General features: G+C 40.7%; 1 protein-coding gene across 11 annotated transcripts in view; it reads left to right on the top strand.

Moving 5' to 3' along the window:
• Positions 1-18,970, top strand: part of ANO5 (anoctamin 5) — a 65,349-nt gene extending 46,379 nt beyond the window's left edge. For all 11 annotated transcript variants that reach the window (XM_035117458.2, XM_035117466.2, XM_035117483.2 and 8 more), the window contains 8 exons: positions 2,033-2,255; positions 3,579-3,748; positions 5,133-5,230; positions 5,884-6,014; positions 8,615-8,820; positions 9,952-10,133; positions 11,489-11,594; positions 12,154-18,970. In XM_035117458.2, the coding sequence (XP_034973349.1) occupies positions 2,033-2,255; positions 3,579-3,748; positions 5,133-5,230; positions 5,884-6,014; positions 8,615-8,820; positions 9,952-10,133; positions 11,489-11,594; positions 12,154-12,378 (1,341 nt within the window). In that variant the 3' untranslated portion in view covers positions 12,379-18,970. The remainder of the gene's footprint in view (positions 1-2,032; positions 2,256-3,578; positions 3,749-5,132; positions 5,231-5,883; positions 6,015-8,614; positions 8,821-9,951; positions 10,134-11,488; positions 11,595-12,153) is intronic.
• Positions 18,971-26,352: the final 7,382 nt, after the last annotated feature.

Here is a 26,352-nt window from a genome sequence, read left to right on the forward strand (position 1 = left end):
ACCTCCAAGTCCCATCCCTGCAAGGCGGCCCAGAGGAATACCATGTTTGATGGTACTGAAAGCTGTCAAGATGTCTAGCAGAGCCAACAGGGATACACTGTCCTTGCACAGTTCCTTGTACAGAGCCTCTGTCCCATAACCAGGCCTGAAACCAGATCTAGATAATCAGTCTCTGTAGTTATCTGTAGACCAAGGGAATTTTGCCCTATTTTGAATTCCCCTATAACCTGTAGTCATATATCATTGACCAAAACACACTGGAGAAATTGGGTTCTGGATTGCATCATTTACGTCTGAATAAATTAAACTTTCTATATTTCAATACAGGAAAAAATTGAGAGATCTTTAGTATATGGATAGTGTGTTATAAACACAAATGTTTATAATGCTACCATATCTACGGAATGAAATTGTAACACGGTATTGGTGGATTTTGAAACAGCATGCCACTAGTTTGCTTTGCATGATTTTGCTTGTTGTACTAATAGACAAGCTAAGAAGAAGAAAAAACAATATTACTGCTCTGTTGGGACTATACCACTTTAGACTGAAGACATGACTGCATTTATTCTACTTAATTCTAAATTTTCCTTCACCTAGCAGTTTCCAGGGCAACACACAATAAGCATAAACAATTACTTATGCGAAACACAAACACAATTAAAAACAACAAACCTTGATATCAAATAGGCAGGAAAAGCTACAAAAAGCAAAAGCAAACATAGCCCTTTGAAATGCTTGGCCAAATAAAAGAGGCATCAGAAATATTACAATGTCAGCAAAAGGCTTACCAACATTGAAGAGGGTGTTCCAGAGTTGGAGTACCACTGCAGAAAAAGACCCAAACCATTTCAGACTTTACAAGTACATATCACCATCTTGAATACTGGTCCCAGTTGTGACCATGTAGCTGAGACAGTTCTTTCTGAATCAGAATACTGTGAATCAACTGGGCTGAGCCAGTTAAAATTGTGTCAGCTGAGTTCTTCACTAATTGAAGCTTCTACATAGTCTTAAAGGGCAGACCTGTGTATAACACTGAGGGTTGCCCCATGTATAATGTGTCTAATCCATCCAGGATGTTACCAGAGGTTCTGTCCAGGAACAGATGCAGCTGGAGAACCAGGCAAAAATATTAAAAGACAAGGCCACTTAGGCATCAGGTGGCAATGTTAAATCAAGGAGTACACTCAAGTTCCATATGTGCTACTTGAGGGGGAGTGCAGTGCCATCCGGAACACACTGAACATCTGTCTCCCATACCCAAGAATCACCTGCTCACAGGCCTTCTGTCTTGTCAGGATTCAGCTTCAGTCTTGACCCTCATCTGTTCATTTCCAAATCAAGGCATTGGCTGAGCCTCACTTGACTCACATGACATACCGGTAGAGAAATAGATACAGGTTAGATTACTTTACCGAGCAGTTTGATAAAGAGCATGGAGGCATAAAACAGAGGCATGTAGGACTCTACGACACAAGTGCCATGGTGGTTGAGCAGAAGCTCCCCACTGCAGCTTTCTGAAACTGACCCTGGAGGTAGATGCAGAACTATCACAACATTGCGTCCATTACCCATAACTGTTGGTATCAAATATCAATTGAAAGATACAAAAATAACAGTGCATCAGGTGGAAAGGGTCTGGCTTGGCTCTCACGCTGATGTACTTGGGTTTTACTTGCAAGAAGAATACATTGGATGAGCATCAGATCAGCCTTCAGATAGACACATTTCCCCCTCTTGCAGTCTGAAGTGATACAGTCCTGATGAGGCCATACTACACTTACACTATTATTCTCAATGTGTAGTTTGGCCCCTATATGGCACAGTTAGGGAACCGGTGGTCCTCCAGATGTTGCTGAACTACAACTCCCATCATGTCCATTGGACATTCTGGCTGGGGCTGATGGGACTTGGAGTCCATCAACAGCTGGAGGGCCATGGATTCCCCATGCTTGCTATATAGTAAAAAGCATTAAAGGCTGTTTCTGATACAATGTCATTGTCCTTAAACCTCTGTGGTTTCTCTCAGATCTTTTTGATCATAGCTAGTATGATAGCTGTGATAGTTTACCGCCTTGCCGTCTATGCTGCTTTTGCCAGCATCATGGAGAATGCACAAACCTTGCAGCCTATTCAAGGTATCCTGACACCACAACTGGCAACATCGGTCACTGCTTCATGCCTGAATTTTGTCATCATTATGATACTGAATTTCTTGTATGAGAGGATAGCCATCTGGATCACAGATATGGGTAGGTATGTTGCATAAAGACAGAACTGTCAGGGATATGTTTCTGTCCCTGTGGTGGAAATGCTGAGTTTATTGGCAACCAGAAGCTGACTATACATTTTTTCCATGTGGCCAAGTTGGCTAGCATTCCTGGGAAACTGTTTTTGGGACCTCCCTCTGTATCATGTAGCTTTGTCCCTAGATTATCCACAGCTGCATCCTTGCTCTGTGATTTTATGAAGAAGAGCTTGTGCACTATTGCAGCTGGCTTGACCATGCTAATAACTACTTATTAGGAGTGTAACATCACTGTAGGGAACTCATGGAAGAGCATTTCTCCCCTTCCATAATAATATACCATCCACAACTTTTCTAAGGAGATGACATTTTTCTTGACTCACCTCTCCAGTTGTTACATTTTTCATGTGAGCATTTGTTACAATTTGCAAACCTTACAATTAAGATTTGGACCACAAATTCCATTTATGTCATTAACTACCACACTGGAGTGATGTTTGTTGTACAGATAAACTTTTCAGTAAATAATTGGATAATGAAGCATTTAGAATAATCCTAAAATAAGTGCTTCCTGAACTAAGATGATGATCCCCAATTATAGCTGACAAATGGAAATGCTTTAATCTGCATTCATTTTTCCATGGTGGAAATAATAATTATAATGTGTTTTAAATTTGAACGAATTTAATTGTTCACCTGTAGGAATAATTCTGCAGTCGTCCTGTCACTTGCATAGAGAGGCTATAGACTTGACTCACTGTTCTATAGCTGCTGCCCTCTGCTGGCATAAAAATGCAGTGAATGGTCTTGCAGTATTCTTTCGGAAACCCTGTTTTTACTCATACCTAATAGATCTGGTGGCGCTGTGGGTTAAACTACAGAGTCTAGGGCTTGCTGATCAGAAGGTCAGTGGTTCGAATCCCTGCAACGGGGTGAGCTCCTGTTGCTCGGTCCCAGCTCCTGCCCACCTAGCAGTTCGAAAGCACATCAAAGTGCAAGTAGATAAATAGGGACGGCTCCGGCGGGAAGGTAAACGGTGTTTCCGTGCACGGCTCTGGTTCGCCAGAAGCAGCTTTGTCATGCTGGCCACATGACTCGGAAGCTGTCTGCAGACAAACGCCAGCTCCCTCGGCATATAGAGCGAGATGAGCGCCGCAACCCCAGAGTCGGACACGACTGGACCTGATGGTCAGGGGGCCCTTTACCTTTACCTTTAATAGATCTGCAGTGCTTCAGCCAAATTCAAAATTGCCTGTGTTTGCTGTAGCCTTGTTTGTTGTGCATGGTGCAGAAAAAAAAAATCTTGTTAATTTTGTTGACCTTGCAGAGATCCCAAGAACTCACCTTGAATACGAGAACAGACTCACCATGAAGATGTTCCTGTTTCAGTTTGTCAACTATTATTCTTCATGTTTCTATGTGGCTTTCTTCAAAGGGAAATTTGTGGGGTACCCAGGTCATTACACATACATGTTTGATCGCTGGAGAAATGAAGAGGTATGGGGTCATTTTTCAGTGAATTAAGGAAGTAATTGCCAACCACCCTCATTTTTGTAAAGACAGGCCAATAAAAAAGCACAATATTCTGAATAAAAAGTCACAATTGTACATAAGATGCAGTAGAAGATGCCTGTCTATGTTTGAGTTTCTCAGTGTATGTTTTGGAATGTGCTATCTGCAAACAAAGGTCCTTGCATTATATAACTCAAGAGCAAACTGCTGAAATAGACTGGCTCTCTGAGAACAATAATCATGTCTCTGACTCTGGCATTAAGGCTTTCTTCCCAAATCATAAATTTATATAGTATTAGGGGTTTTGTGATGGTGCTGACAGTGTCACTGACAGTGATTGTCTAAGCCACCCTAATGACAGGGAGGGGTAGGAGAAAGAGCTTCTGGATGGGATTGGCTGAAATCTGTTGTTCCCTATCAGTGAAATTGCCCCTATAAAATGTGATGGATAAATTTTCTGGGGGCTTCCTCCGAAGTTGACCTTAGGTAAATAGTGGGATATACCTTCTCTGTGTAAGAATCCTCTGTACAGCTAACCGGGTCTGAGGCAAAGGAAGCAAGTCAGCCTAGCTCCCTACCTGTGAGTCTCTGGCTGCCATTAGTTGAGGTCTTCAGATCTTAGAAAAGGACCGAGAAGTCAGAGAGGGAGGGCAGAAGAAGGCAGGAGCCAAGAACTTGAGAAAAAGGCCTGCTGCCCAAGAGAATCCATGGAACTTTGAAAATGAAGGTTGGAACAGGTTACTTCCCTGGCTTGAGTTGTCCAGATGAATGTGGGCAAGAAGAGAAGGCAAGAATGAGGAACCTGACAGAAGTAAAATTGGGAGGCTGGGCACAGAAGAGAGCTGCACATGCCCAGGAACAGAAATGAGGAGTCACTTGTTGATTTGAAACAGCCAGTCAGATGTTTGGCTGCTGGCTTTTTAATATTAAAAATAGGTGCTTGACATCAATACTTTGTATACACATAATTCAACCTCTCACCCCTGACCCAGCTCTCTAACCAATTCTCATTGCCTTAGTTTTCCTAAAACAAAAGATTGCAAGCCCAGCACTGGAAAGCTTCTTGTTTGGTCCTGCTGTTCTCTTTTTCTGGCAGAAAGTTTCTGCTGGCTTTTGGTGTCAACTCGGGGGTAAGGTTGAGGAGTATAGTGAATGCCGTAGTCAGTTTAATTTCTTGGCATAATCAATAACAGTTGCTCTGTAGGTAAGCAGTTTTAGGGTTAAACCCATGTGGTTTTGCTTTCTTTCTTTTTGCTTTCTTTTTTTACTACTTAGTAAAGAGTTCCTGTCTTCTACTTTAACACTGTGGTTTTCAAGGGAAAGACCAATTACGCTTTGCTTCTTTCTCTCCCCACCCTTGTTTCATTAGTGTGATCCTGCAGGATGCCTGATAGAGCTGACAACACAGCTTACCATTATCATGGCTGGCAAACAGATATGGGGCAACATCCAAGAGGCTATTGTACCGTAAGTGATGCCTTCATGCTGAGTCAGTTTCATTTTTAAGAGATAGGAATAGGTTATGCATCTCAACAGTGAACTCAGTAAGCACATAAAGACATAATGATATTAATTTTAGTTGTAGAAACTTCTTACTGCAGGATGAGAGAAAATTATTTAAAATCTAGTCATTGGTTATGGAACTGGAAAAGAGGGAGCATTCCTAGGCATCAGAATCAATGCTATAGGAGGGAGTGTCTGAAGAGGGAAGCCTGGTCTGCACACATATGGTCTCCCATTGATTTGGAGCACTGTGAGATCAGGGTTGCAAATCATGGCATTATCATACGCACAAAGAGCCAAGCTCCTCTTTTCAGACTTTCACCCCAGTGTGCGAACAGTAGGGGTGATGGTGGTAGGTGATTTGACTGGGGATGGAGCAGCAGGCGGAGATGCATTGTGTGTGTTGTGTGATTTAGAACACCCAAATAGGACTACAGTGGCCCTGTAATCTGGACACCCCCCCCCCCGGTATTAAACCCTGGATAGTCTTTCTTTATGGGAGAGATACTTTAAAAACACTTTTGGTGCCATACCCTATGGGACATGATTCTGACTTTAATGCTGTACCTTTTATGCAACCTGCCCCTTCCTGTGTTTTCTGTTACCCCAACATACAGGTGGATCCGGAATTGGTGGGGCCGTCGGAAAGCCAGTAGCAGTCCTGAGAATTTATACAGTCGATGGGAGCAGGACCATGATCTGCAGAACTTTGGAGCCTTGGGCCTATTCTATGAGTACTTGGAAATGGGTAAGCACAAGGAATGGTTATAAAACACCTCTGTATCGAGCTTTTTCAGCTTCTGACAGCTGGTTTTCTTCCGTGCAATTGAATGGAGCTAATACATAGTCCTCCGCTCATGTCTCTTGGCTGGAAGACTATGTGAACTAATAGTACCGCGTATACACCTGTAGATGCATTTGCAGTGGTTGTCCCCTAGGAATAGGGATCTGTCAAACCTTTTCATTGTAAAGCACCATATATATAGATGGCACTATATAAACAATAACAACTTCTGGCAGCCGACCTGTGAAGTATTGGAAAAGAATCACCTTCTTGGGTACAAAATGGAGAATATCCATTTTAAAAAAATTCTAAAATTTTGCTGCAGTGCTGTGCCTCACAACATAATTATGTTGCTTTTAGTGAGCATTCAGCACAGGCTTCATGTGACTTACACCCTTATCTGAACACAGCAGTATCTGCAGTTCCCCCCCCCCCATGCTGTACAGTGAAAGACATGAACTTTCTGCTGTCACAATGTTCTACCACATAAACAGAGCATGACTATAGAGAGCAGAAGATAAGAAGCCAACAGCTGTTGTGATTTCACAGAGCAGCCAACAGATGGCATATGGTAGCTAGCAAGAAAATCTGTTCTAAAATAGTGCTGTTATGGCTGCTACATGGTGTTTTGTGTGCTAGCCTTTAAGAAACTAAAAGCAGACATACTGATTTGAGTTGATATTCATTGCAGTAATAAATAAAGTATGTTTGGGCTTTTCTCTTTATATGAAAGCACCCTAGAGCGAATTTTTTTTTATTTGTTGTGGACCATACAGGCATCTCCCCACTTTTGCATGTTCTAAATAGAATCATACCAGGAAATGGCGGGAGAGAAACGGAGAGCTTATAACTCATGAGGAGACCATCACAGAGCCCAAAGAGGGCATCAGTGAGGGCGGAGGAAGCCCCAAAGAGACTTGAGACACAGTGGGGTTTTGTTTAGGCTGCTCAGCCTCCCCTCGCATCGCATCTTCCAGCCTCCAGCTAGCCCCAGAGCTTCTTCACCAGTTGAAGAGAGAGATGTATTGAGAGACAGCATGAGAGGGAGCTGGAGAGCATGGACAAATGAGCATTTCGAGGCTTTTTAGAGAGTGCTTCCCACTTTATGCAATTTCACTTATGTGCATGGTGGCCCAGAATGTAACCCCTGCATAAGTGGAGGGGGGGAACACCTGTATGACTGAATGTGTTCACGAAAATTTAAAGCTGGGGGACAGAGAAGATTATAGTGTAAAGTCAAATATGAATTCTAGTATTCTGTTTCTAGGCCCTATCCTATTCTCACTGGGAAGGTTGTCAAATCGTAGTCCCTTTTTCCCCATTTAAAATTTTATTACCTCATAAAATGCTCTTCTCTCCCACCGATGCTCAATTTGACAGCCATGGAGAGGCAGTGACTCGCAAGGAAATAAAGTCTCAATGAAGCAGTAGTGGCCAGTGTGGTGGCTTAGGTGGGGCACCACTGCCCTCCCAGCTCCAAACTAGGCACTGTGCAGGCACATAACGGCAACAGCAGTGGGTTGGGTCCACTGCATAGCACCATGCTCCTAACCTCTCTCCATCCTGTAAGTGCCAGCAACATGCTGTGTTTGGAAGCTGGGAGAGCATTGATGGCTGCCACACCAGCCACCACTGCCATGAAGGCTTTTAGGCCAGGGATGGGGCTGGGACACAGCTAAAGTCACACAAGCTCTTGATTTATCATTTAGGGTGATTACCGTGCCAACAGTATGCATGGCGCTTATAGAGACGCTGCCCTGAGGAGCTTACAGTCTGAAATTCAGTCAAGGGAAATCAACCACAAGAAAAGGGAAGAAAGTGGAGGTGGGGAGAAAGACTATGCCATTGCTTCGATTATGCATGCTTAAGTTTGACTGCAGACTATGGTAGGTCATAAGAACTAAGGAGTGGGGGACATATGCTCTTCCAGATGTTGTTGGACTCCAGCTCCCATAAACCCCTGTCGGTGTGGCCTATGGTCAGGTATGATGGGAGCTGTAGTCCAACAACATCTGGGTGAAAGACTTTAAGGAAGAGGGTATTTTCTTCTTCAAGGAAAAGATTTTCAGTCTTATTCTGGAATTGATCTCTTCGTTTTCAGTCTCTGTATTATTTTTCTTAATAAATAACTACCATTTTTTCTGAATTAAGTCCTTAAATGTAAAAACAGGCTTACTTTTTTCAGGAATACTTGCTTCCTTTGTTTTGATTCACACCATTTACTTGCATCACAGCTGCACACAAATATTCTGATATGTATGTTTACTATAGTGGACGCTTGGGTTGCAAACGTGATCCGTGCGGGAGGCACATTCGCAACCCATGTCTGGGTGTCTGCACACACGCAGGTCATGATTCAACACTTATGCACATTCGCGTGTGCCGAAACCCAGAAGTAATCTGTTCCGGTACTTCCGGGTTCGGCACGGAGCGCAACCCGAAAAGACGCAACCTGAAGCAGCTGTAACCCAAGGTATGATTGTATTCACAATTAATTCAAATGTAAATTTTCTAAGGTTTCATTCAGATGTTTTCCTTTATTTTTCTCTCTCCTTTTCATGTAGTTATCCAGTTTGGATTTATCACTTTATTTGTGGCCTCTTTTCCTTTGGCTCCACTACTTGCTCTGATGAACAATATCCTGGAAATTCGAGTTGATTCTTGGAAGCTTACAACGCAGTTTAGAAGACCGGTGGCAGCCAAAGCCCATAGCATAGGAGTTTGGCAAGAAATTCTAAATGGAATGGCTATCTTGTCTGTTGTCACAAATGTAAGTACGTAAAAAAATGTAAGCCGATTGGAAGGTGTATAGTAGTACTTCAGGGATCCTGGGAAATGAAGCTCTAAGAAGGTGCTAATTGGTTTACTCCAACCATAGCTGTCAAGTTCTCCCTTTTTTTTAAGGGAAATTCCCTTATGCTGAATAGGCTTCCTCGCGAGAAAAGGGAAAATTTGACAGCTATGACTCAAACATAATCAGTTTTTTTCCAAGGGAAATTGTAATATGTATAGCATAGGACCCCAATTCAGCTAAAGTTAGTTCCATTAAAATTAGTGGAATAAATTATTGGTTTTCATCCTGACCTTTGCAGAAGTATGAATGGCCAGGCCTCCATCGTGGTGCCTGCATTGTGAACCATGCTTTGTCAGGTTAGATTTCAGGGCAGCACTAAACATAAAAGATCACTGTAATGAAATACAAAAACAAAGATAAAAGCAGCAGATGAAAGCTTTAAAATGAACTATTAAATGATTGCTCAATTAAATCAATTAAAAACTGCTATTGCCTGGCATTTAAATGATTGCACCTTCCTCTTTGGGAAGGATCCTTTATAACCACTGCCAAGAAAGCCCTCTCCTCTGAAGGTATTGTCATACTCCAGATGGAAGAGGTACATGGAAGAGAAGCTTGGCAGAGGATCATAGAGCACTGGCAGATCATAATGGTTCCAGTTAAGTTTACCAGTTGTACATCCAGGCTTCCTTCAGCATCAGAGGCTCTGAATGCTAGTTGCTGTGGAATAGGAACAGGCAAGTGCTCTTGTCTTACTTGTGGGCTTCACATAGCCATCTGATAGACCACTGTGGGAAATGGGATGCTAGACTAGGTAGGGTTTTTCTCTGATAAATCACTATTGTGCTTATGTTTTTACATATATCAATAAATAGACACTTTTAAATCCCTGTTTCCATGGAGCTCGAAGTGGCATACCTGGTTTTACTTCTTCTATATCCTCACAACATTCTTGTGAAGTAGCTTAGGCTGAGAAAGAATGGCTTAAGGTCACCTGGCGACCTTTGTATCTGTGTGTGGATTAGTATTCAAAGGTATACATTGTTCATTTCTTTGCATTCCCTGTGAATGAAACATTTAACATATAATCCAACTTCTTTCCTGCAGGCATTTATTGTTGCCTTCACATCCGATATGATCCCTCGATTGGTTTATTATTATGCCTACTCTATGGATCCTTATTCACCCATGTCTGGATACATCAATGACAGCCTCTCCATATTTCAAACCTCAGATTTTCCTGATAAAAACAGGCCTGACCTAAACCCAGAAAACTTTTCCACATGCAGGTTAGTTGCAATTAACCCCTTTTACGTGGGTTTTTGTTTTGTTTTTTTGTAGTAGATTTCTGTAATAAATCAGTTATATTGGTCTTGATTATATTCTTATAAGATGAATTGAGGGGCCCTTTAGCCATCAGAATAAGACATTTGCTTTATTATAGGAGTTTTAGGGAATGTAATTTGATGTCATCTTGAAGGAAAGATGTAATTGTAGCAATAGTACCAGTACGGTAGTAGAAAAAATGAAAAAAGAACAAATGTAGCCCAAAGGACAGAAGTAAGGACTACAACCTTTCATTGCCTTATTCTCACTTTTAAATTTAAAGTAATTTCACTCTAGAAGTAGATGTGATGCTGATCATGGTGTCTCTGCAACCCCATATTGGCAACCCTCCCTGCCACCTTTCTCAGGAAAAGCTAAAAAAAGAAGATGTAATATCACCTACTTCTCTAACATGTCACTAGGGCAAGAGGGGACCCACAACACAAAGCTATAGTTTTCCATAGTAGCTCTGTGGTTGTCTCACCTGGAGAGGTGACCTAAAATAGAATGCATATATCAGAGTTGGGAGAAAGGGGAGTTGTATCACATGGAGATTTTTTAATAGTCTCCTTTAAAAGAATACTAATATGTAATTGGCTAGGAATGGATTCAACATTTTGTTGTATCCAGTGCTACCTCTACGGCATGCCTGATAACCCTATTCCCTGTTGAGTGCACCTCTTGGAATGGGGCTACTATAAAACACAAGATTCCACATGGTTTTTCACTACAAGGTGCCTACAGAATCATTTCTAGCATTAGCCTTCTTTGCTGAGCCATGGAAATCTACAGTCAAAGTAAAATAAAAAAATTCCTTCAGTAGCACCTTAAAGACCAACTAAGTTTATATTTTGGTATGAGCTTTCGTGTGCATGCACACTTCTTCAGATACACTAGGATACACTACTACTACAGTCAAAGTGTAGTACATGTTCCCATTAAAGCCCAAGGCTTCTGTTTGTAGCATTTAAGCTTTAGTGCTTTGTTTGAACAACTTTCCTACATCACGTCTTGTTTTACGTTTCTGTTCCCTGATTTATGCTCTCCCATGATCCACCTATCCAAACATCACCTTTTGATAGCTACAAGCTCTGCTAGCATGTGCTCTACAGTTTGCTTTTGCTATGAATGAGCAAACGAGGGACACTGAACCAGTTACAAGAGCCATGTCCTGAAAATAAAAAATAAAGCAAAACATTAAGATCAGGATCGAAAGGCTTCTTAAGTGACAGGTGTATTTGAATGTAAATGCCACTGAGCTTGTAATCTGTCTGCCTTTGAATGTGGCCCTTCACCTTTACATGTTTGTATTCAACAGGTACAGGGACTATCGATATCCACCAGACCATGAGAGGAAATATGCACACACAATGCAGTTCTGGCACATCCTGGCTGCCAAGATGGCTTTTATCATTATTATGGAGGTAAGTTGTTCCCTTGTCTCTTGTAATCGATCAATTCAGTGTAGAGTGTCAGTGTAGAGTTACTGCAGTTTTGATGAAGGTACAAAATTATCATTTTGTGATTCATGGAATTGTATCTTTAAAAGAAAGGTAACAACAAAACACAAAGGATTTACATGTTGCAAATGAAAGTCCAGAATCGAATACCATTTGCACATATGCAGATTAGAAAAGAGTTGCAGGATTTTGCAAGCTTTACTGCAAACAACCCTCTGTTGTTTTGCCTCCCAAAAGTTTGTGCTATTTATCTGAATGCATCCCAAGCTGATGAAATTAGTGTGCATGGCATGCTATTGTTGATCCCCGCCCCCCGCCCCCCAAAAACCCTCTTTGTAGCAACAAGTTTAAGGTGTAGGAAGATGTGATCACTTTGCAAAACCATCTTTCTCAGAACTCAAGCCTAGAAAGTCTGCATTGCAAATGTTTAGGACAGGGAATAACAACTGTTTGATGAAATACCTTGCCTCCATAGTTCTTTGCATACATCCTCCTATTTTTGCATTGTTCCCTTGCCTTGCAGCATGTCGTTTTCATTGTCAAATTCTTTGTGGCTTGGATGATTCCTGATGTCCCAGCTGAGGTGAAAGCCAAAATAAAGCGTGAGAAGTACTTAACTCAGAAAATCTTGCATGAGTATGAACTCAATAAGCTCAAGCAGAAGCTGTGTGAAAACAGGACCACCGCCAGCATGGAAAAGGAAGTCATTGCCACTGAAGGGAGAGTGGAGTTATCAGACGTCATGTAACCTGAGGAACAGCTGACTGTGAAATTCCAGCCTGTGAAGATTGGTTATCCATTATCTGAGATGAGCAGCTCAATATGCGTGAAAGCTTCTCTTTTGGTTCTAACAATTTTACTGAAGCAAGTGGAGAGAATCAACATGGGTTGCCTGTTGGCCAGTCAACAAGCTACGTACCCTTGCTGCTGTGGAACCTTGAAAAATGAATCTGCTCATGACACTGCAGAAATGCCTTGCCTTTCTAAGACTGTATGTTTCTCATAACTAGAATTGTCTTAAGTGTGAAAAGCTCATAATGTTCCACATTTGCAGTTACAGTTCTTGCTAAGTGTGGCGATGGCCTCCTGAATGAGGCTCAGGAAGTTCCAGCCTGTATTAGTATCATTATTAGTTGATAAGGCCAAGAGTTTGGTGTGATGTCCTTCAGTTGTTGCACTGTCAACTGATGGTGCTAGAGCCTAAACAGAATTCTGTATCTTTTCATCGTGATCTTAAAGCACTCCATAGACTCCAGTGGAAGTGCTGTGGCTGTGGATTTCATGCTTCATCTTGGTAGGACTAACCAAGCTTCAAGGCCCCTTCCAACTCTATAGTTCAATCCTATTTTTGTTTGCCTGTTCTCAGAGTTGGGGAAACTGGGATCTGAACTTCCAATATGTCATAGTTAAGGTTGTGAAGGCAGAAGGGGCATAGTGCAGAAAGTACACAAATGTTTGGGGAGCCTTTACTGTAAGATGCTAACATCAAACAAACAAAAAACTAAATTGGATGCCTTACTTAGAGAAGTACTAATCTGTATTTGATAGGTAGCATTGGCTATTCAAAAGCATGTACTTTTCACATATTGGCCTTGATCATACATTACTTTGGAACATTACTTGGAAAATCTTTACATATCACTTGTGTGCATTTCTGCCACACAAACCTGTACCTGTCAGTACCTTTTGAGGTGGGTTGTTTTGTAGGTTATTTTTAAGGCACAGATAACATAACTGTAGATTTAACAGTTCAGTAACTGTAGTGACCTAACAAAAATTAAAACCCACAGTTACTTTTTCCATAAGTAATTTCTATGCTTAATAATTTTCATCAGCCATATCTTCTCAGAAATAGTAAGGGAAGTTTAAGTAATTACACCTCAGAGTTCCAAATGTAAAATAAAATAAAATTCTATTATTACATGATTAGTAAGGGTTAGAAAGATGAATGCCAGATTCTTCCTAAAATTAGTATGATATTGAATTGGAAATATATTTTATCAAGACCAGAACCACTGAGATAATCTGGAGTTTTACCTGTGATTTTAGTAGTATTTGGGATATAAAGTCATTATTTCTGAAATTTGTTAAAACAATTTCATGTTTTCAAAATCCCTGAGTAAATATCTACAGGGATAAATGGTAAACAAAGCCATTTGTTGTGAATATGCCTTAATAATATATCTCTGTGTTTGTAAAGAATATCTATTCATACTATTTAATGAATGAAAGAAAGGTTATGTACATTAATGTAGCCAAATCCACAATGCTTAGAAATAATGGTTTTTTAATATGTTGCTAAGAAGAGAAACAGTTCCTTTTTTTTGTCTTGATACAATTTTGCAAATTTATAAAGCTTAGTGTAAACTTTGCATGCAGACTTACCGTAGCTAGAAGGTGTTACAGGCAGTGTTTTGTTATATAATTTTAAGTTCTTACAAATATTTTTGAAGTTTTGCTACATTTTTATACCCGAGTCTGCCCCACACTGCATAGTGCCTTGTTTACATGCACTTGTGAAGGAAAAAAGATGTGAAAATGCTAGTGGTGTAAATTATGTAGCATAATGTATCTTATCAATGAATTCACAGGTATTATGAAAGTATCGGCTTTCAAACTTAGTCTTGTGCATTAGTAGCTGGTCAGGAGCAAGTTTTGCGAACTTCCAAGGTGGTTAGCTCAATGCAAATCAGTTGTGGATGAACCTTGAGAAGCAAGCACTTGCTGAATTCTGAATTCACTAAACATGAAGCATGTAGGACATAAAGTACTTGCACTTTGGAGCTTATGCTTGACTGTTAAGTATTGGAACAAATATCCCAGGCTGTATCTAGCATGTGAGCTAAAGATTATGCTGTTTTCTACATATGTGTGCTTCGGTTTCATTTCCGATGGCAAAAGAGCAAATTATCTACTTTGAAACGCTACAGTAAAAGATCCCAATCAATGAAGGAACAGCACTCATATCCTTGGCAAAGAAAAGCGCTAGATTAATGGGCAAAATCCCCAGATTAGATTAATAGTATCTGCCTCGGAAAAACAAAACAAGAAAAGAACGATGCTTATAGCAAATAAGAAACTTATACAGATATTGAGTAACAAACAAGAAATTATGCAGATACTAGGGTTGTGCAATGGCCCCAGGAAGAGAACAATGAGAATTGCAGGGTTTGGGGGTTTCCTCCTTTTTTTCCCCTCATTGACACATGATATCAGTAACTTCCCCCAAATCAGATAGGGCCCTCTCCTGGGGTTCTGTTGTTCTGTTTCTGTGCTTTTCTGTGCTGTATAGTTCAATGTTTGCGGTTATAATAGCATGGTTTCCATGACACAGTAAGCCAAAACTATGCAGACCCCCAAAGAGGAACTTGCAGCCTCTTTGCTCCTCACTTGTCTTCTTTGCTCAGCCAGAAAGAAAGGCTGTTGTGAAGCTGCAAATGTTAAAATTATGTTCAAGTAAGAACACGCACCACTTGGCTACCACTTAATTGTTTTAGGGTAAGAAAGAGACAAGCTCCCATTTCCCTGCACCCACCCAGTAGGGCATTATGGAAGAAAGTGAATTCCTTTAATTCTCCCACAAAAAAGTCCCTTGACGTCTTTGCAATTTGGCAGGTTTAATCTGTCTGATGGAGCTCCTGGGCATGTAAATCTCATCCATTTTGACCGGGGGGGGGGGAGAGGTTTTTAGATTAGTTTTTAGATTCCCCATTATAGTAAATGGGGAACACACAGGTTTGTTTTATACAGAGCAGCTCTGAACCCAAAAAACAGATTGAAGCGAACAGAGCACAGAATGACTTAGAAGCAGATTGTAATTTTTTTAAGTGTGCAGATACAAAGCAAATCTTAGAGCCTATGCACACCCCATATTTAACGGGCTGTTCCAGCAGAGAGGTCTGCGGGAAAAACCAAGGTGCTAAGGATGCTGTCTGCAGAATATAAGTTGTTAGCCCAATTTTTATTTATTGAACCTAATTTCAAAGGTGTCCATGCTCAAGAGACAGGGTTTAGGTCACCATTGCCCTACTGCCCATGCTTTGCTTTGTGCATATATTATAAGGGTTTGTGCATAACCTATAGGGTTTTGAAGAGAGTTTGGAGAGCAGTGTGACAAAAAGTATTCTGCACCAGACTAAATTTAGCATCCATCTCAAATTTTGAATCAAAACCTTTCTGACAAACGGTCTGGCTTACATTTTGCTTTCTATTTGTGATGTGCTCAGTCTGCTAAGATACTGTCATTTCCCCCCCCCCCAAGAAGTGATGTATGTTTAAGAGAAATAATATTATATAGTGTGTATTAGATATGCCAAAGATACATTGCAGTCACCAAAAAAAATCTATACATATTTAGCCAAAAACACTTTCTCATTGTTTGAGCATAAACACTCTGCTGCTTATTTATAAGTGTTCTTGTAAATATAAATGGAGGATTTGCAATCGTTTCATGTTTAAAATATGTTTGTGTTAGTGTATAATGGACTGCAGGGGTTGTAAAACAGGCAGCAAAGAGTGCAAATCAAGTCCAACAAATCACCGTTCTGCTTGACAAAAATTGCCACCCGTGTCAAACTTAAATGTATTAACAAATTAAATGTGTGTGTTTTTAGCTTGCCACACTAGATATTTTAAATTGTGTAGAATCAATATTTTTTTAATAAAAAAATGAACACTGAGCTGCAGAGTGACTTGGCACAGATGGAAATGAAATATGTGGCTGTGGTTGCACAGTACCTTTGGTTGCCTTTTGTCAAGTCCAGTTGAGATGAAGATTACACAAACAGCTTTGTCTGCTGTTATTATGCACTCTACCCATAATTATTTCAGCCAGAGCGATGAGAGGGGTTAAATTCTTACGAAGTGGCATGTTTATGTAACTCTGACCTGCCATTTGAGGAGGCTGTGGGGCAAGCCCTGAAGGTGTGCAAGGATATCAACAGAACAGAACTTCTGGCAACTTGTGGTACACAGGCGACCAGCCATGTAGAGTGATCTTTACAACTGCATTGAGTCTATGATTTTGTAGTCCCTGGCAGGGCGCAAAAGCACGAGATATTTTAAGCCCCTGGTGGGCAACTGTACCCATGGAAGGTTTTATTTGTAAATCTGGAACACTGGGATGGCATCCTCTGTTCTGTATTTCTATGCAATTCCCTTTTAAGCAATTTCAAGTATTGTTTTAGTATTGTGGGATTAAATTCCAGACATTTTAATTTGTAGGCTATGACTTCTAGGCAAAAATATGTAAAGCCTCTTTATGCTTAGCTCAATCTGTAAGGAAACCTCATTTTGCTCAGTGGGACTTATTCTCAAAAATATGCACAGGATTGCAGCTTTAAGTGCCCATGTCATTCTGAGTCCCAGTTTGTCACACTTGTACAAACTGAGCTCTCACTCAAGGAGAATTATATCAGTTGTTGTCTGGGAAGCAGCAGTGCTTTTCGCTTTCTAGCAACTTTTTCAATAGATATTTTTATACTAGTCCACTGAAAGAGCCAAGTTACTAAGTACTGCTATGATGTTAAATTTTCAGTTAATTCATATGCAAACACTGGACCCTTGTGCCTTGTAACAACGCTTACTAAGGAATGGTGTTGTGCATGTTTGCCTATATGCCCTTGCTTCTGAGAGAGAACTGTAAGTGGTCTAGCACTACCCCATCTGAGTTTTTGAATTCTGCATAATACTCCCGTCTTATAGTTTTTGAAATGTGCATCATGCCTTGTGCATCTGTTTACCTGTGGTGATCTTCTTCTTCTTCTTCTTCTTCTTCTTCTTCTTCTTCTTCTTCTTCTTCTTCTTCTTCTTCTTCTTCTTCTTCTTCTTCTTCTTCTTCTTCTTCTTCTTCTTCTTCACCTTTCTGTATCCATGTCTTATCATTGTGTGAGCACTAGTCCATAGTGCTCTGTGGACATAGTGCACTAGTTCCATATGGATTATATGTCATCTTGTGTATACTGGTGGATGAATCCAGTGGTTATATTTGTAAATTGTTGGTTTATGCATGCTGAATCATGGTATATAAATGCCCTATGATGCCTTTAAGGACTATAAACTTTTATTTTTGCTTTTAAAGTAGAAGTTGTGATTTTAAAAATTGCTTTACATTTCCTTGTGACAACAAACATTCAAGTTTCTTTCCTGATTCTGTGCTGTGCAGTTCTGTACTCAGAAGTAAGTCCCTTTGAATTCAATAAAAAATTCTCTCTTTTAAGAAATGCATACAGAATTGCAACCTTGAGCCCCACTCCAGATATGCACACCAGTGGGTTGAATTCAAGTTCAAGTGTAAGAGCATCTGCCTGCCTGCACCCTCTGAATAGTTGGTGCTTTCAGGAGGGGGGTAGAAAGGTGAAGGATTTGAGATTCAGTTCTCCCACACTCCTAAACAGAATAGAAAAAAATTCCTTCAGTAGCACCTTAAAGACCAACTAAGTTTTTATTTTGGTATGAGCTTTGCATGCACACGAAAGCTCATACCAAAATAAAAACTTAGTTGGTCTTTAAGGTGCTACTGAAGGAATTTTTTTCTATTTTGCTTCGACTCAGACCAACACGGCTACCTACCTGTAACTCCTAAACAGGTAATTGGTATTGAACTTGCTTCCTTTTTGTCTTATGCAGTACAGTCCCAAATCTGCAACCACAACTATGTAGAGTGTGCTCTGCTGAATGCAGTGTCTTTTTGTGGACAATGGTCTCATTCCAAACAGACACACCTGCAAACACTGAATCAAGAAGTCAGTTATGCTATAATATATACCAATCTTAACTTAGCAGAGCAGAGATCTAACTCCGTCTTTTTTTACCCATCAAGGCTCTGGTAGTTCAATAGGCATATCAGCATGCCTCCCATAACAAGTCAAAATTGGGTGAAATGAAGAGTACCACATCCTTTCATTCTTATTGTTTGTGATGAGAGGACTTTCAGTGTTGGTGGTTGACTGTGGGCAGGGACCCTCCCACGCCCTACTTTGCTTATTACAGAGGATTAGTCTGCTTTAAGTTTTTAAGGCGACATTTACTAAATGGTTTTCATTGGTCTTTCAGTGCAATTTGTTGATGTTGCCAATTTTAAGCTAAATTTGGGGATCTGAGATGTTTGCCTGGTAGTCTAAGCTTATTCAAATTGTGTCTCATAAACTGATATATATGGTTAAATCATCAAGCTGATATGTGCAATACGGGAATCTTTTTAAAAAATCAGCTAACTGATGATGGCGTTTAAAAGATGTCTGCGAATAGTGTGTTGCTTGTTTTGTAAATGCATTGTTACATGTATTCAACTGATTCTGTGAAAAGTTGACTGTTAATAAAAGGTTTTGTTTACATCCATAGTTCTGTGCAGTTTATCGGCTCTGTTGCATGCAAGACCATTGTTACTGATGTGGGGGTTGGACTACTGAGATGGAGATGGAAGTTAAGCACTGCAATGCCTTGTCTCAAAGGATGGATGAAACTGAATTCCACACCAGTCCAGAAATGCGGAAAACAGTCTGTCTTCATCAAAGGAAAGAAGTGTGTCCTATACAGGAACCAAAGCTGTATAAAGGCTTTTCTTTCATTGTTCTCTCTGGCATCAGCTTCCATTTGAAGACCAGGGGAAATCAGTTAATGGCAGAGAGAACAAGGAAGAAAAATGGAGAAAGAACACACTGTTCTACTGAGGAACCATAGCTGAATGACAGCCCTGTGTCTGGAATAAAAGGCAGAGTGATCTGGAAGTGAAATTGCCACACGCAGCTTACCTGTACTACCTTTGAGAAATGGCAGGTGCTGCTCTAGTATTTCAGAATCAATATGCATCAGAAAAAGAACAGAAATCAACAATGTAGCACTTTAAGGGCTGAAAACCTACAAAGAAAGTAGTAGGCCTATGTGGATTTCAATCATCATCAAGGCAAGCCTTTTTTTAAGCCTTCCATTTCCCCATGATTCAAGGAATATAAGAAATGATCTAAATGAATTGCACAACATGGGTGTTACTTTAAATATATGCTAATGAAATTCGATCAAAGACTTATACAGGACCTGTAGGTGAAGCTGATGTAGTTTAAAAGATGTTGAATCAATATTAGATGAATTAAAAGTAATGGTCCCTCAATTAGAGAAATAGATACGTTGTGCTTAACGAGAACTGCAAATCCCATTTACAGCAAAATGCTGAATTTTTATATGGTGCAGAGGTTGATTCTCTTTTTATTCTTTAATATGCCATTCCTGGACCAGATTATCTCTATGTTGTATTTCATTTCATTGCCTTTACAAGCAAGGTTCATAGTAGAATGTCTGTAATCAGAAATTTTCACATTTTCATTTCCTGGTTTCATTTCTGTCATGAACTTTATCACTGTATACTGGCAGATTCCACAAACTTGATGATATGAATAAGAATAAGAAAAGAAAAGAAGATCATGGGTATCTTAATGCATAGCGGTATATGCTTGTTACCTGTTCACTCCCGCTGTTCTTTTTCTGAATCCCAGAGGCTGCCTTCACAACTTAACTCATCCATGATGAAGAATGGTGATGACTTTCCCTAGGAATAGGTAAGACAAAATCAGGAGGCATTTGCATCACAGTGGAGTTCAGGAAGTCTTGCATGGTGTTTTTCTTCAAGGGACTTCACAGTTGCCCGCAAAGGATCCTTAACTCTAGAAGGCTCTATTGGCCACTGTTCCTTTGGCACATGCCCCCTCTGAGTGCTCAGGAATGCTGCTCTGAATGTGTTTGCTGTACACAGCTGCAGCAAACCTAAGTGCACCACCACCACCACACCTTTAATAATGTCCCTGGTCCTCCAAGACAGAACTTGTGAAAGAACAAGAAGCACTTGAAACAAGGACTATTGATTTCCTTAAACATTCCTCCCCCAAAATACTGACACTGGACAGTTTGGGTAAAATAAAAGCCTATGATTAAAATCTCAGCATGTCAGTCACAACAGAGTTCCGCCCCCCTCTGCACTTTAGCATTTTCTCTTCCGTATCCCAACCCATTTAGCTTGCAGCAGATAGGCGTCTACAGCATTTTTCTAAAGTCTGTATCACTGAGGTGGCATCAGGCAGTGAGTGGCGATCACTACTTTGGTTCAGGGTACCTCTGATCCCTCCCTTGCAAAGAAGCCCAGAACCTCTCCAAAGCACCCAGTTTTGGCTCTGCGATCTATCTGGGTCTTCTGCACACCTAGTCTTTACTACTTCCACATATGAGTGCTGCTGGTTATGTATATACATGAGAAAGAGGGTGAGAGACAGGTGGAAGTCTGACTAAGAAAGAACAGCACCAGGTCCCTGAAGGATCTCTTGTTGCTACTTAATCTCGGTGCAATGAGTAAAATTCCAAGAAGCACTTCTCTGGTTCATGTCTCTAGAAGTATTGCACCTTTTTTCAAAGCAAGCATACTGCCTCTTATAAAAATTAACAAGCTCATAAAGCATTTCTTCACTCAATGGTTGGGTATGTTTGGCTTATGGTATTTTGAGTACCTAGCAGTAATATTGTGAGATCCCTAGAACTTTGCCGTTATGGCTTTTTCTAAATGGATAGAGTACAGCCATATGCCCTTTGCTATTGGCAACAGAACCTTGGGTTAAACATCCTCAAAATAAGATTTTTTTTTCTTAAAAAAATATTTCCCACTTAGTTCTCATTGCATTAGCCTTTGCCGATGAATCACTCTGCTGTGCTGAGCTACACCAAGCAGGGAGAATGTTCTAGAAGGATAGTCTTTAAATAAGAACTGACTGTTTTTACGCAGTTCTGTTTGAAAAGAATTAAGAGTACCCCATTAGGGCAGCATTAACAAGGAAAACATGATGAACAAGAGATAGCCCTTGCTGTGTTTCCACGTTTTAGGCTTTTATCAGTAGCCTTTGAATAAACATTTTATTTGATATTGGCCCATTAGGGGAAAGATCAATAAACACTGTAGTGATTTAGCTACCCAGTGTTGGTTTCAAGTGTTGCTGCCTGCATTGCAGGCTCTCTATGTATAGCATTAGCTAAGAAGATCAGAGAATAAGAACAATGAACATAGTATTCCTGTGCTATGTAAACCTTTCAGTGTTATAAAAATAGGCAGGTGTGTGTTTACATCAGGGGGAAACAATCTTGGGGTAGGTCCTTCACATTTTTTAAAAAACCTGCTTAATAATACTCAGCTATTTTTTCCAGGATCAAGCCCACTGGAAGCAACAGAGGGATTTATTTCCAGATGTGCAAGATAAAACCTGAGCATATGCTGCTCTTTGCCCTCAAATCTGCAGTTTACTGCAGCAAGCAGATTTGAAGCCAATAGCAGCCAGGGGAGGGTGATTTTCAGCTCGAAATTCTCATGGGAACACAAGCTACCTTGTGGCCCCACTGCTTTTATTTTTCCAAAAGGTTTTATTTCTCCAAAGTGGCTGGTTTTTGAAAGCATTAAGAGCACCACATGTGGTTTGGTTCATGGGACCATGTCCACAGTCTTCACATAGCTGAGAAAGAAGCAGAACTGTGGTTTGTTTCCTGGAATAAAGATTTTACTTCACTGGCCTCGAGTGATTTACTGTTTGTGCTGCTGACCTATGCCTAAAATCCATGGAGCTTCCTAATTGTACTGCTGTTCCTCCTTGACTTCTTACCTGTTAACTGCAGACCTTATCCCCCATCTCTCTTTCTCTCTCATGTGATGGAGGGAAACACAAGTGAATAGACAGTGGCAACAATGAGGAGGAGGAGATCAGCCCCCTCAGGAAGAGAGGCCCACTGAGACCATTTATCCAAGGATCCCCAAAATTTAGAACTTGCAATGTCAAATGTATTATTTGGTCTGTAGGCAGGAGAACATTTGGAGGAGCAATTTTGATTGGGAAGGTAGCCCAAGGGGAAAGTTACTGCTCTTAGTTGATTTGTATCCCCCTACCCTCCACCTCGCTTATCTTAGTTGATTTGCAGCTCCACAGAGGTAGATTTCAGAAAAACATAAACATTGACAGTTTGGCCCTTGGGAAGCTTCTGGGACTTTATGAGCTTTGGGGATCTCTAATGGCATTTTCTCAACATCATCACTGAACTCAGAAGCCTTGGATGAAGGCCATGATAACTACGTTGTTGTTGTTGTTTAGTCATTCAGTCGTGTGCGACTCTTCGTGACCCTATGGCCCAGAGCACGCCAGGCACTCCTGTCTTCCACTGCCTCCCGCAGTTTGGTCAGACTCATGTTGGTAGCTTCGAGAACACTGTCCAACCATCTCGTCCTCTGTCATCCCCTTCTCCTAGTGCCCTCAATCTTTCCCAACATCAGGGTCTTTTCCAGGGAGTCTTCTCTTCTCATGAGGTGGCCAAAGTATTGGAGCCTCAGCTTCACGATCCTTCCTTCCAGTGAGCACTCAGGGCTGATTTCCTTCAGAATGGATAGGTTTGATCTTCTTGCAGTCCATGGGACTCTCAAGAGTCTCCTCCAGCACCATAATTCAAAAGCATCAATTCTTTGGCGATCAGCCTTCTATATGGCCCAGCTCTCACTTCCATACATCACTACTGGGAAAACCATAGCTTTAACTATATGGACCTTTGTCGGTAAGGTGATGGAGTGGTTTGCCAGTTCCTTCTCCAGGTGGATCACATTTAGTCTAAACTCTCAGCTATGACCTGTCCATCTTGGGTGGCCCTGCACGGCATAGCTCATAGCTTCTCGTGAGTAATTCAAGCCCTTTCGCCATGACAAGGCAGTGATCCATGAAGGAGCATGATAACTATAGTGGTCAAAATAAAATTGTATCGCCTTGTCCTCCATAAATTTGTCTACACTTATTTTGAAGCCCTCCAAGCTGTTGGCCATCACTACAACTTGTTGGAGAAAATTACATGCTGTGTGTGTCAGGGCAGGAAGGACTTTCTTTTTGTGTGTGTCAGGGCAGGACTTTGGGGCAGATGGCCAGGGCTCCACTCAGCAGAATGAGCAGAAGGGCCTCTAAATGCAGCAAGGCTATCCTCCCACATTTTGAAGTGAATGAAGTAATGCACCTCATTATTTAAAGGGGGGATGGGATCTGAATGATCTGAAGTTTACAGATCTTTGAAGGATAATTATTTGAAAATGATTTACAGATGGCATTTAACTTGCTAAGTAGCAAGTAGACTTGCTAAGATGTGTAAGACTGAATCAGATAAGTGTTGGAGATGCAATGAGGTTGAGGGTACGTTCTTTAATATGTGGTGGACCTGTAAAAGGGTAAAAGAGTATTGGGAAATAATTTATAATGAATTGAAAAAAATGTTTAAAAGTACTTGCCCAAAAAAAACAGAGTCCTTTTTGCTGAGGATAATACAGATGGAAATTCCAATGTGTCAAAAAAAAAAAGGCTATTTATGTATGCCACTACTGTGGCCCATGTTTTGTTAGCCCCAAAATGGAAAACAAGTGAGGTCCCAACTAAAGAAAAATGGCAATTTAAACTGATGCAATATGTGCAGCTTGCAGGCCTAACATAGAATAAGAGAACAAGAAGAACATACCTTTAAAGAAAATTGGAAAATGTTTCTTGAATATATGGGAGAAAACTGTACACTTGAAAACATTTCCAGCTTTAAGATAAATTCAATAGTGTAAACAAGTTTTGATGTATGTATTCATGGAATAATGAATGGTTAGTTTATGTAAAATATGCAGGGATTTATGATATGCAAATTGAACCATGGAAAGAGAAGAAGGGAAGTCACTGACATTTTAAGGTTGTTTCATGAATATTTTAAATTGTAAAATAGAAGACTTAATAAAAATTACACACACACACACACACACACACACACACACACACACACACACACACGGGGATGTAGGACTATTAAGTCCCATTACTTACCAGCACCATTGATTGTGGGGGTGGGGGAGAGGACTCGATACAGAGTTATAATTTTTGGTTGTATCATGCACATCACAAAGGCATTCATCCTTAAAAGAAAAAAACAACCCATAGGGCAAGAGGGGTTGTTTTTTACCCCACTATGTCAAGCATGGCATGGAGAACTGTGTGTCACAAATTTCCATGAAATGAACATGCATGTGGAGGAGTGGTGGAAATCACTCATTCCTTTCACCTCATTTAGTTCAGCTGTGTAGGCAGGCAGCTGTCATGCAGCTAAATTAAAACAAAGGAAAACACCCCACTTGTTGAAACTTTCAATAGAACAAGGAAACTGGTACTGTGTGCTTTCCATCACTGCACAATACTGTATATTCTTTTAGAGGCACATTTTTTGTTGTTGCCCATTCATGAGTAAAACAGCGGATTTGTTATCCTATGTGGACACAACCTAGTCTGCCAACATCACTTGGAAATTATTAAAAAGCCGCCATGCTTTTCAAACAAAACACCCACTTTTGGTCTCGGTGTTCCACCTTACACAAGTTCCCCTTTTGCAAAAACCATGATTAGTGCATGTTGGTCCGCCTGTGATGCCACTACAATGAGATATGTTCGTGGGCAATGTGAAAAAGCAGGGGAAGAGGGGAAGCCAACCAAAAGTGATGTAGCTCTTGTGACATTCAGGCCAGCCGTGTTCCATGTCAGCAAGGGAAGAGTTAATCAGACACAGGAACTTGAATCTTCAGCAACTAGTGAAAGTCAGTATCCGTGTGTGTGTGTGAGAGAGAGAGAGAGAGAGAGAGAGAGAGAGAGAGAGAGAGAGAGAGAGAGAGAGAGAGAGAGAATGGGACTATGTGCTGAAGATGTATTTGGGAGACCACAGTATGTCTCTTTGCAGTCTGTGCATTTCACTTTCAGTGGGACTCGTGTTGAGGGCAGCTCAGGTTGTACCTGCATCCCAGCAGGGACTTTGTCCCCATTGGAGTGAATGGCAACTTTCTATGGTACCCACACAGGAACACCATTAGAGTCAGGAGCAATCCTGCTTCTGTTCCTCAATCACAGCAAAGAGGCACGAGGTTGGTTTGGTCCTCTGCTGTATCCCAGGTTGAAGGCCATTTACTTGGTCTCATAAAAACAAAGCTTCTGTCACTCCCCTCTGCATAGCTCCATTCTGGGTTCAGTACAATTATGGTACGGTACAATACCAAGACGGTGATGAAGAGATGGGATCCAGGAGTCAACGGATGTAGCGATTCAAAATTTGGTCTCAGACTTGAAAGACCCAGGTTCAAATCCCTGCTCGGCCATGAAATTAACTGGACAACCTTGGGCCAGTCCTTATCTCTCAGACTGACCTACCTCTCAGAGTTGCAATGATGAAAAACAAGGGAACCATGTATTGGAAGGTAGGAGATAAATTAAAAGAATAAATAAATCATGAATTTTTTTAAAGCCCCATCCCAAACACAAATAACACATAATGGAATCCCATATTATTATGCTAAATAGACCTATTCTTTCAAAAGAGCTAGTGAAGTAAAGAGGAAAAAAACAGTATTGGCTACTGTAATATATGAGAAAGTACCCAAACATATAAGTATTGAAAAAGAGAACCAGAATGTGCAACTGGTTCATTGTTTTAAAATGCTCCCTCCCCACCTCTTCTTTCTTCCTTTTATTTTATTTATTTATTTATTTATTTTTGCATCAATCAAGAAGCTGAAGAAATCCAGAGAAGTCCTGATTCCCCAGTATATGAGATTTGCTACCTTTGGGAAAGCAAAACAGCTTCAAATTTGCACACCGCATAATCAAATACTCCCCCCTCCTGTCTCTCATCTACTCCTACCCAGGCATACAGCCAT

Source organism: Zootoca vivipara, chromosome 1 (genome assembly GCF_963506605.1).
Source record: "Zootoca vivipara chromosome 1, rZooViv1.1, whole genome shotgun sequence".
NCBI classification, from domain to species: Eukaryota; Metazoa; Chordata; class Lepidosauria; order Squamata; family Lacertidae; genus Zootoca; species Zootoca vivipara.